We start from the raw sequence: 12,291 nt of genomic DNA on the forward strand, positions 1-12,291 counted from the left end.
GACAGATCACTGTGTAATCACCATAAATCAAAGCCAGGATAGGTCTCACGCTTACTGACGCTATGAGGATACACCACTAGAGGAGCTTCAAACCAATCAACAAATTGGGCAAAATATCAGTGTTAATTTTAGCTTTACTATTCTTTGTAGCCACTGTTGCGAGACTGAATAAAGAGGGTGGCCAACTGAGGCCCAGAGTGCAGCAGTCTGCCGATTCCCCGGATCTACACTCTCAAAAATAAGGATGCTTATGAAATTTGGACCTTGACTCCAGTTTCCAGGCCTGCGTCACACCTACCAAGGATAACAATCAACTGCATTAACTGTTCTCTTAATCTTCAGCAACAACAAAATCCAGGACTAGAAACTGGGTTTAAGGTCTAGATTTGAAGACCTGGGCCATAAAAGAACCACACTCTCAAAAGTGCTCTTCAAATGTCTGAAGAATCTTCATTTGATGTACAGGTTCATCAATTTAAATGTTTGTATTGATCAGATGAATTTGGTGTTTGAGAAGGAACAAAATCACCAAACTACTCAGAAATCTGACTCGTCAGGACTGGAGCACACCAGCCCAGCTTTACAGACTTCAGGAGACATGGGTGCTTATGAAATAAATTGAAACAGCCTTAAATTTCAGGTGTGATTATTTTTTGAATCCAAGTATGTCTTTAGCTCTTACTTTCATACTGTGAACATTTTAAAGTTCTACAATGTTCTAATGTTTAGTCCTACAAAAACGAAACATTAGCTGCATATCTTGGTTGAGAACAGTGGTTTACAAAAGCAAACTTTTTCAACCCACTGTTTGGTACCTACGGAGGACAGACATCCAATGGGTCTATGGGTTGGCCGAATAATAACGTGAGCTGCTGCTGCGCTGTATTTTGGGGAGAGTTTGAGTTCTTCTGGAAGTGGAGTTCTCTGAAGGCACCAGACAACACCACCTTCCCTGAACTGACACAAATCTGGATTAGTCTCTGAATGCCTGTGAATAACCTACAATAAAAATCTGATATGGCACGTATGTATGTTCTTACTTGAAAGGAAAATTAGCTTTTACAAATTTCCCTCATAAAATCTATTGGCACGTCAAATCTTTATTCATTGTTATTGCCAGAGCCCAATATTTATGTTCATATTTAATTTCATTATTTAAATAGCCTTTGTGTTGGGTTGTATTTCATTCCCACCTTTAAAAGGTGTTATTCCACATGTGTATGAGCTCTTAACATGTAATGTATAAAATGCAATCTTAATCTGCTCTAAGGGTTAAGAGCATAAATGTTTACACAGTAACAATTTCTTAAAACACAAATCTGCTTCCCAGTAAGACTGAAATATAATACAGCATCACAACCTGCAAATAAACATGTAAACACTGCTAGGATACTCCAAGTGAGATTCAATGTGTCCACATTTTTAAAGAATTAATGGCTTGGTACACTCTTAAGCATGTAGGTTTAAACGGTTCTTTGAGAGTTGCACTGCAAACAAAAAAAAATATATATATCTTTGCAAGTAAAACCCTCTTAAATCTAGTCTAAATCTGATCCCATTTTTATCCTGTTGTAAAAACATTAAGATTACCAACATTTATATTCCATTGGCAGATATTTATGCTTAATTGAAGAAATTAGAGAACTTAGTAGATGAAAAACATAAAACTAATATTTATATAATCATCTCAAAACGATCACAGATCATATTTAAGAGGATATACCACTTGAAATCGCTCAAAGAACCATGTAAAGCAGCCTTATGGGTAGCAAACGTGACTAACGCTACAGCTAAGAGTCCCTTAATGTAGACACTGGTTTTATGGTAAACAGTGCCTCCCCTATAAATTAACAAGGTATAAAAAGGTGCCTGAAATCAATTTACCTCCACTGCATTAACCTTCACACAAGGGTCTGCCCACTCAAGGTCAGGAAAGGGCATCAGTTTGTCCGTGAGCTGAATTAACTGGCTATGACCTTGCTCTGCACACTTGCACAGGTGGCTACCTTCAGTTTGTCTGTGTAGCTGTCTCGCTGTCCTGCTGTCGCATGCATATGCGGAGTCTTCTGCCTGGGAGCTGCCATGTTACATGTCAATATCCCAACATCTGCGTGCAAACAGATGTGTACTGATCTGTGCCCTTGTGTTCTCTGAGGAAGCCAGATAGGTAAGGGGGTGGGGTGGGGGCGGGGGGGGGGGGGGGGGTTAACGACTCCTTTTAACCTCTGACTGAAACGACAGGACTGTCTGTGGCGCGACCTATTTAATAACACCGCGTGCTGCCGCTCCACCAACACTGAGAGACTGAGCTGATATGAATCTGAATCATCACACCCGCGCAGCTGCTTTACAGTGGAGGGGTTGGCCGTCGGGTGGCGTATGGTCTGTGTGCGATTAGCATGCGTGGTTGCCGTGCAGCGCAGTGGCCTGAGGAGGGAAAAGCTGCCTCGCAATTACCTCCCCGCCTGGACCTTCAGGGGAAACGGATCAAACACACAATCTGCAGGTCATTGGCTGCATCAGCATTCTGAACAGCACACGACTGGCCAGAGGATGGGGACGGGTGGGCAGGGACACCTGAACGAGTGACGCATACTCCCATGAGAGAGAGAGAGGTAAATGGCAATCAGAAAGGCCTAGAGATGTAAGAGGAAAATGCATCAAGGCAGAAATAAGATGGCTAATCAGAAAAGTCTAGAGATGGATTCAGTAGCTTGCAAAAGTACTCATACATTGTCACCTTACAACCACAAACTTGAATGTATTTTATTGAGATTAAGTGATGGCACAACACAAAGTAAAACATGATTGTGAAGTGGAACAAAAATGATACCTGCTTTTCAAAATTTTAAATAAAAAAAACAAATCTGAAGTGAAAAAAGTATATACATCAACACTCTGTAGAGCCACCTTTGGCTGCAATTACAGCTGCAAGTCTTTTGGGGTATGTCTCTACCAGCTTTGCGCATCTAGAGACAGTGTTGCCTTTTGTTCTTTGCAAAATAGCTCAAGCTCAGCCAGGTTGGATGGAGAGCATCTGTGAACAACAAATTTCATGTCTTGCCACAGATGCTCAATGGGATTTAGGTCAGGACTTTGACTGGGCCATTCTAACATGAATATGAACTGATCTAAACCATTCCACTGTAGCTCTGGCTGTATGTTTAAGGTCATTGTCTTGCTGGAAGGTGAATCTCCCTCCCAGTCTCAAGTCTTTTTAAAGCCTGCAACAGGTTTTCTTTCAGGATTGCCCTGTATTTAGCTCCATCCATGTTCCCATCAACTCTGACCAGCTTCCCTGTACCTGCTGAAGAATAGAATCCCCACAGCATGACGCTACCACCACCATGTTTCACAGTGGGGATGGTGCGTGGAGGGTGATGAGCAGTGTTACTTTTCCACCACAAGTAGAGCTTTGCATTTAGGCCAAAAAGTTAAAAACTTTGATCTCATCTGACCATAGCACCTTCTTTCCACATGTTTGCTGTGTCACCAAGTGGCTTGTGGCACCTCTTATGTCTTTCAACAATAGGTTTCTTTCTGCCACACGTCAATAAAGGCAAGATTTGTAGAGTGGATGACCTGAGCTGTGGATTTCTGCAGCGCCTCCAGAGTGACCATAGGTCTCTTGGTTGCTTCTCTGACCAGAGCTTTCCTTGCTCGATCTGTCATTTTGGGTGCACGGCCATGTCTTGGTAGGTTTGCAGTTGTAGAATACTTTTTTTGGATGACTGATTAAACAGTGCTCATTGGGATGCTCAAAGCTTGGGATATGTTTTTATAACCTAACCCTGCTTCAAAGTTCTCCACAACTTTATCTCTGACCTGTCTGGAGAGTTTCTTGGTCTTCATGATGCTGTTTGTTCACTAGTGTTCTCTAACAAACCACTGAGGCCTTTACAGAACAGGTATTTATCCTGAGACTAAACTACACACAGCTGGACTCTATTAACTAATTAAGTGGTATATGAAGGCAATTGACTGCACTGGAATTTTATTCAGGGGTATCAGAGTAAAGGGGTCTAAATACTTTTATACGTCACAGTTTTCAGATTTTATTTTAGTACATTTTTGAAAACCATGTATCATTTTTGTTCCACTTCACATTTATGTGGTACTTTGTGTTGGTCTACCACTTAAAATCTCAATAAATACATTTAAGTTTGTGGATGTAATGTGACAAAAGGTGAAATACTTTTGCAAGCCGTTGTATGTAGAGTGTGAGAGAGGTATAAAGGTAATCAGAAAGGTTTAGAGATGGAGATATGTAGAGAGAGAGAGACAGACAGAGAGTGAGATCTATAAAGGTAATCAAAGGTCTAGAGCTGGAGACACATATATATACACACACACACACACACACACACACACACACACAAACACAAACACAAACACACACATATATATATATATATATATATATATATATATATATATATATATATATATATATATATATATATATATATATACATATATATATATAGAGAGAGAGAGAGAGAGAGCTATAAAGATAATCAGAAAGGTCTAGAGATGGAGATATGTGGAGAGGGAGAGTGAGAGCTATAAAGGTAATCAGAAAGGTCTAGAGAGGGGGAGGAGGGAATGAGCAAGAAAATGAAAAAGGGAAAAGACAGCTCTCAAGGTAGATGGAAAGGGTGTATTTCTACAGGTCATATTTAATTGACATTTACGCTGTTCAATATGGATCTTGTATGTAAATGAATTAGTATGTTCATGTCAAAGCAAACAAAAAAATATGTTGAAAGAGGCAGAGACAAAGGCTGCGAGCTAGCAAAGGAGAGAATGGTAAAGACACAAAGCAAGAAGGGTACAGGGAGGTAAGTTCAAGTGCAAGAAGACTGAAAGACCGAGCAAGGGTAGAGTAGTGGCAACAGGGAGACACTTGAGGCTTCACGAAAGCATGCGAGAGAGTGGAGGTTAGAGCGAGAGGGGTAGAGAAACATAAGGAGAGCATGTGTGAAGGAGTGAAAGGTAAAGAGATCATTTGAGAGTGTAGGGTAGATGTAGAGAGAGAGAGAGACTCCTTTAGGAGAGCAGATGGCAGGGACTCTCCAGTGAGAAGCCCAGCTCTGATTCAGAGTAAAAACGGAAACTGAGTGACCTTAAACCCCCCGCCCCTCCAAAACTCCTACATTTAAGACTAATCACTGCATTCACGACCAACTCCAGCATTTCAAATCTTACTGCTAACAGGAGCTGCCTGCTGCCTTCACAGCACACTCCTGTCATTCCCAACCCTCATCTCTACTGTAGGAGGAACAATGCCACTACAAACCCACAGAGCCTGCTGGAAGCACAGAGGAGTGGAAGACACTCCAGACAGAGCTGGAGGAGGACATGGATCTCTCTGCAAACAATAGCTTGGCAAACAAAATCGTCTTACATCTAGTAAATATTTAATATTTCATGGTGGCAGTAATTAAAGATTATACATTTTCCCAGTGTAGTAACTTCACTCAGATTCACCTCTAAAGGCAAACGTGTCGGGCTCATCGGTCTAATGCACCGCCACTATGGTCTGAAACTCGAGAACTTTAAATATGGCACTATACATGGGTTTAAGATGAACATTCAGTAGACTCATTTCTGCTCTGTAAAAAGGGCAGATTTAAAATGGATCATACAGGTTTGGTTGAGAAGGTCTGACTCAAGGTCAGACACAAATCCACCAAGCCAGAACACATGTAGATCGTGTGGATGGTGATAGAGGTGAAAGAGCTATTTGGAGAGTACAAGCTGAATTATCGAAGCAGGTGTGTGTGTGTGTGTGTGTGTGTGTGGGTGTGGGTGTGGGTGTGGGTGTGGGTGTGGGCAGGCGTCTCCGTCAACGTCTCCAGTCTTGGAGCATCTGTGTGTTGGCGTACTGACCTGGTGAAGTCTGTCATTTCCATCATGATCATGCACATCTGCTTGGCCAGCACGATGATGTCATTGCCACTGTCGTCCCACTTGGACACCTCAGCGTCCAGTTTGCTCTTCTCTTCCTGGAAACTGGCCACCTGTTCTGCAATCTTGGCCTTCTGCTCCTGGGGCAGTTGAGCCATGATGGCCTACGGTCACAAAAACACATTTATTCTTCAACAATGTCTGAACATGAGGTATTATGTAATTAAGGTATAGGTTGGTAAATATTGTGTATGTCATTTGTATATATAAATACTGCCCAGTAAAAGACTAAGAATAAATAGATAACTACATACAGCCTAAATACACACAAAGCAGAAATTTTACATCACTGTGTTCATTAAAACCTCTCCAAAGCTCTCCTTATGGGAGTTGTATTATTTATAGCCATCATCCAACACCTGGCTTGGTAAATCAGTGCTTAACGCTCAGAAGTCTTGGGAGCGTTGGGAGAATTGGCTAGTGCTGGGGTGACTATGAAGGAGTGAGTTAATTGGCAGAACCAAATTGGAAGAAAGGGGGAAATATTTGACCAAAATGTATAAATACATAAATAAATCAATCAGTGCTTAGTGATGTTAAATTAGGAGAGCACATGAACGCATTCATGTGTTAGCTGCGGGTGTCTAGAAGAAAATCAGCAACCAGGCTTTGTCCTTCAGACTAGCTCAAGATCTCATCTACTTTCTTTAGAATTAGAAATTCTTGTTACTTTTAACCGTGTCTGTGTTTACCTGCATCTGTTCTAATGTGACCTGGAGTTTTTACAGCATCGCTGAGATTAATACTTCTTAATAAAAGTGACTAGACGCCTAAAACCTACCTCTGCTCTTCTTGACCAAAAAAATAAATAAATAAAAATAAAATAAAATCATAGTTTTAACAGGAGTGCAACACTATTGGTGCTTTAAGGTTTGGGATTCCCATTCTGGCTTATTGTATTTTTTACTATCTGTATTATCCATCATTCACTCAGAAAAGTTTATAGTACATATACTTGGCCAGTAAATTGATTCAGACTTAATTTCTCTCCATATCTCCCTTTACACGCTCTCCTAACACCAATGCACAGCCTGTTCGAAGAAGAGCTGTTCCATTTTGGGAGAGATATGTCTGGGCTATGAAAGCGGTTTACGTTTCTAAACATCGCTAAAGGATCACAACCCCTTTGATAGAGCTCCGCAGCACAGTCTATGATCCAGAACAGCCCTCCCTCACACACAAACGCAGAGGTAGGGCTGATGTCTTCAGCAAACGCTCACATCTTTTATTTTCCTCCGCCGCAGGCACTGCAGAGATCAATAGGAGGGGGCATTTATTTGCAGCCGAATAATAAGCCGTGGAAATGTGTTCATCACTTTTTAAATAAAGCAGAGCCATGAATATGAGGGCTGGACAGCCGGGCCCTTTTCCACTGCCGTCTGACTCCAGCTCTTAATATCGACTTCGTTCACAGCCACAAAACATTTCTCTTGAGTGGCGGAGCACTAACACGTGGCTGCTGGCGTTAGCTAAATAAATGAGTTCCCCACTGGAATGTCCTCACAGGCTAAATTAGGAGTCACTAAAACAACAAAAGAGATGCTGGACACAAATGAAAGGCTTGTGAAATGACCTTCTTGGAGACCCAGCACAGAATTTCACAGTCGTTTTCTGAGTCAAAGCAACAACCAACGATTGCAAAACTGATAAATGCACTGTGTATAAACACACACACACACACACACCAATGTGTCAAAATATGCATTGTGACAACCAGCACAATATATTGTTGGTCCTCCACATGCAATCAATAACAGCTCACTCTTTTCTGAAGGTGCTCTGTGGCAACATGACTCATCATTGAACCAGACAACCTTCTCCCATTGCTCCAGGACCAGCCCAGAAGCTTGCCTGTCCTTTGTAAGGATTCGATGGTGGACCGGGGTCAGCGCTGCCACTCCGACTACTGGTCCACCCAGACGGCAAAGCCTTCTCTGCCCTCATGCATCAGACACCCTGTCTCAGATTTGTGGTTTGATGAACTTCAGGCCAGTGTCAGTAGATATTCAGCACTCCAGACAAGGAGCTATCCCACAAGTCTTGCTATTTTGGAGAGGTCCCAATCACTGGATCAAAGCATGACCATCTGGAACCGGTGAATGTCTCAGGTCTTCTCCTGCATCCAACATATCAACTGCAAGATCCAACATTTTGAAGATCCAATTGAGCGTCAAAAGGTATTTCACAAACACCTCTGTAACAAACATGGTTCTTTACAAAACCAGAAGTAAGCACCATTATTTTTAACTGTACAATACCTGACTGTAGCCCTTAGTTGAGGCAGTACCATTGTCTGTACTACTACTGCACTGGGAATGACCCATGAATAGCAGAGGTCCTATGAGATACCTTTCCAATAAAGAAAGGAGACACTGTGCAGCCACAGATCACACCACAGTCAGTAATTGTACACCTTCAAACAGCACCTATTATGGTACCTGTATGTGAGATCTGGCAGTGAGTGCAGGAACCAGGAGAGTGTTTCTAATAACCCACCCCCTCAGTGTTTCTATCTGCCTACTTAATGAGGCTGTACCTGCAGCCTTGGTGAAACATGCTTTTACAGACTACTGACTATACTGCTGGCACTGAGGAGGCAGGGATCAAGCGTTCCAGGTCAGGACTACAGGTGATTGATTTGAGCAAATAGAAATGCACTAAACCAACTGAAGAGGAGCAAAGCGCAATTTGACTCCACTCGCACCCCCTCCCCCCATCCCTTATCTGCGCTATGCAAGTTAGCATTAGCGGGTGAAAAGTGTTCAAAGGAAAGAGAATCTGCTCTAATAAGATCCCCAAGTACGAGCAGGGTCTTCAAGACCTCGTTGTAAAGCAGGAGAGACGAAACCACCAAAAAACAGAATCACACAAGGTTGTGGAGCAGAATAAACACATATATAAGTAACAATCAAAAATACGTCCCTACGCTCTATTCGTGTCATGAGCCATTTTCATAAGCATTACCAAGGCAACAGAGCAGACTGTGTGGAGAGCAGAGAGAGAGAGAGAGAGAGAGAAAGAGAGAGACAGAGACAGTTTTTACAGCATCAGAGAGAGACAGAGACAGATTTTACAGCATCAGAGACAGAGAGACAGACAGAGATAGAGACAGAGAGAGAGAGAGAGAGAGAGAGAGAGTTTTTACAGCATCAGAGACAGAGAGACAGACAGATAGAGACACAGAGACAGTTTTTACAGCATCAGAGAGAGAGACAGAGACAGTTTTTACAGCATCAGAGAGAGAGACAGAGATAGAGACACAGAGAGAGAGAGACAGTTTTTACAGCATCAGAGAGAGAGACAGAGACAGTTTTTACAGCATCAGAGACAGAGACAGAGAGAGAGAGAGAGACAGAGAGAGAGACAGAGACAGAGACAGAGACAGAGACAGAGACAGAGAGAGAGACAGAGACAGAGACAGAGACAGAGAGACACACACAAAGCGTTATAGAGGCAGACAATAAATAATTACAGAATCCCAGTGCTCTGCTCCACATCTATTAAAACTAGTCCGGTCCTCTGACCAGGTGTTTAATACCTACTAGCTGTGAGGGTTTGTGAACTGCTGCTGATTAATTGTCTCATTAAACACTGAAGAATAAGCAGGTTTGTCCATTTCCTTCTGTCAGAATGACAAAGAAAGTGATGATTCCAAACAGCTGGGATGGAAAACAATCCGTTTCTGTGCTGCTTATATAAGATCTGTAGCATTTGACCCATGGGGATTCTGACAAATAAAACCATGACTTGGGCCACATTTATCCTGCATGACTAAACTCAGGCACAAATGGAAATCTAACAAATTTGCATAATGACACATACTAGGGAGTTATGCTCTGTCATAAATAATCACTGGCTAGATCATGTAGACAAGGCTTAAATATATATACACACACAGAGAGTTGGCAATGTCAGTACAAAACCTGGCATCTCCAAAATAGTAATTTTACAGATGAAAACAACCACCTCAACTTACAATACAAGTCAATGGCACACAGTCCAAATGTAAGAAACGTCAAAAAGGAGACCGTAGATTCAGTTCTGACAATTTTACATATTACCAAAGCTATAAACCCTGACCAACCACAAGACTAACATAGATCCACCCTCTGAGCAACCTGGAGAGGTAAGGCTAAACGTGAAGAGCTAAAGCCAGTATTCTACAGGGCTTGTCCAACCTCACAAACATTGCTATGACACCTTTAAGGGGCAAAGCATGGACAGGTTAATTAGTCGAGGCATTTTTATTAATTAGTCTTGTTCAATTTTAAGGGACAACCTTAGAAGTGGTGCTTTTGCATATGATAGACTACACTGGTGTGTGTGTGTGTCACAGTTTAGCTGTGTTACACTCATGGAGTTCTCTGTCTCACCCGGGCGCTCTGTCCAGCGATGAGTTGGTCATCCTCTGTCTGCACGCTGGTCCTGCTGCGAGAGTCGAAGTCCTCAGTCTCGAAGTCGGAGTCATCCAGTTCCTCTGGAGTCTGAAGATGGAAGCGGGGTTGGGGGTGAGGGGGCGTACAGGCAAGAGAGACACGTTAGAAAAGCGTCTAAAGCACATTAAACAACTCTGGCTTCTTATGATCTATGAGGAAGGCTCAGGTCTCGCCGGCTGGAGGAGATATATGTCACACACACACACACACCCTCCACACACACACACACACACACACACACACACCCTCCACACACACCCTCCACACACACACACACACACACACACACACACACACACACACACACACACACACACACACACACACACTCCACCGGTGCTCAGGGTTGGGCAACTGTAAACTCCAAATGAATTTGTAAATCAAACATAATGTGCTGCCTATGCATTTTAAGCAGGGAGTATGGGAAGTATGAGCCAGTGTGAGAGGCCATACTGGGAATAAAACGTTTCAATGATGCTCCCATCTGTCGCTGGTCAGAGAGAGAGAGAGAAAGAGAGGGGAGAGAGAGAGCCAAGAGAAATGAGAATATGAGGGATGCTGAGAGAAAGGAGAGTGAGAGCATGAGAAAGAAGAGACAAAAGACAGTGAAAAAAAACAGCGAGAGACCATAAAAGAAAAAGGGAGGCAGTGAGAGCGAGACAGGACAAGAGAGTGGGGAGAGAAAGGGAGACGAGGGAGCGCGACAGGACGAGAGAGTGGGGAGAGAAAGGGAGACGAGGGAGCGAGACAGGACAAGAGAGTGGGGAGAGAAAGGGAGACGAGGGAGCGAGACAGGACAAGAGAGTGGGGAGAGAAAGGGAGACGAGACAGGACGAGAGAGTGGGGAGAGAAAGGGAGCGAGACAGGACAAGAGAGTGGGGAGAGAAAGGGAGCGAGACAGGACAAGAGAGTGGGGAGAGAAAGGGAGCGAGACAGGACAAGAGAGTGGGGAGAGAAAGGGAGCGAGACAGGACAAGAGAGTGGGGAGAGAAAGGGAGCGAGACAGGACAAGAGAGTGGGGAGAGAAAGGGAGCGAGACAGGACAAGAGAGTGGGGAGAGAAAGGGAGCGAGACAGGACAAGAGAGTGGGGAGAGAAAGGGAGCGAGACAGGACAAGAGAGTGGGGAGAGAAAGGGAGCGAGACAGGACAAGAGAGTGGGGAGAGAAAGGGAGCGAGACAGGACAAGAGAGTGGGGAGAGAAAGGGAGCGAGACAGGACAAGAGAGTGGGGAGAGAAAGGGAGCGAGACAGGCTTCAAGAGAGACAGGACAAAAAAAAAAAATGAGGCGAGAAAGTGAGACAGGAAAGCAAGACTGCACGAGATGCTGCTGCAAGAGAGAGACCGCACAAGAGCGTAAGAGGAGAGAAAGGGAGAGTGGGCGAGATCGAGAGAGAGAGAAGGAAAGAAATGATCGGGGCTGTTGTGAAGTGAGGCGGCCACCTTATCCCTTCACCCAGCCTCACTCGCCCCCCTCTCTCCCTCCCTCCCTCTCTCCGACTCCTGCACTGAATGCCAAGTATGCAGCTCATAACTCCACTCCCCTATTAGTATGCACTCGCAACCAGAGGTAGCCTCGACTCGCTCTGCACGAGGAAATGGGGGAGAAAGAAGAGGGAAGGAGAGGCGGGGGGTCGAGGGGGAGGGGGTAGAAAAATCCCTGACTGACTGACAAGAAAATATATTTCAACTTGATACGGGAGAGGAGAGATACGGGCAGATAAGGATGTATTATCCCGTCGGTGCTGCGAGTCATGCTTATTCAACTGTCTATAGCAGCCATTTAGGAGCAGATTCTGACAGGCTCGAGACTCAGCCATGCTGAGAATAGAAACCAGCAGGCCGGTCTGAGGAGAGATAAAGCGTGCGGCACCACAGTGGCCACTC

At 43.8% G+C, this 12,291-nt stretch overlaps 1 protein-coding gene across 1 annotated transcript in view; it reads right to left on the reverse strand.

Annotated features, from left to right (window-relative positions):
• ctnna1 (catenin (cadherin-associated protein), alpha 1) overlaps nucleotides 1-12,291 on the reverse strand; it is a 151,331-nt gene that overhangs the window by 34,171 nt on the left and 104,869 nt on the right. The window contains exons 14-15 of the mRNA XM_072674303.1: nucleotides 10,344-10,454; nucleotides 5,893-6,074 (exon numbers count right to left, since the gene is read on the reverse strand). Of these exons, the coding sequence (XP_072530404.1) occupies nucleotides 5,893-6,074; nucleotides 10,344-10,454 (293 nt within the window). The remainder of the gene's footprint in view (nucleotides 1-5,892; nucleotides 6,075-10,343; nucleotides 10,455-12,291) is intronic.

Source organism: Salminus brasiliensis, chromosome 2, assembly GCF_030463535.1.
Source record: "Salminus brasiliensis chromosome 2, fSalBra1.hap2, whole genome shotgun sequence".
NCBI classification, from domain to species: Eukaryota; Metazoa; Chordata; class Actinopteri; order Characiformes; family Bryconidae; genus Salminus; species Salminus brasiliensis.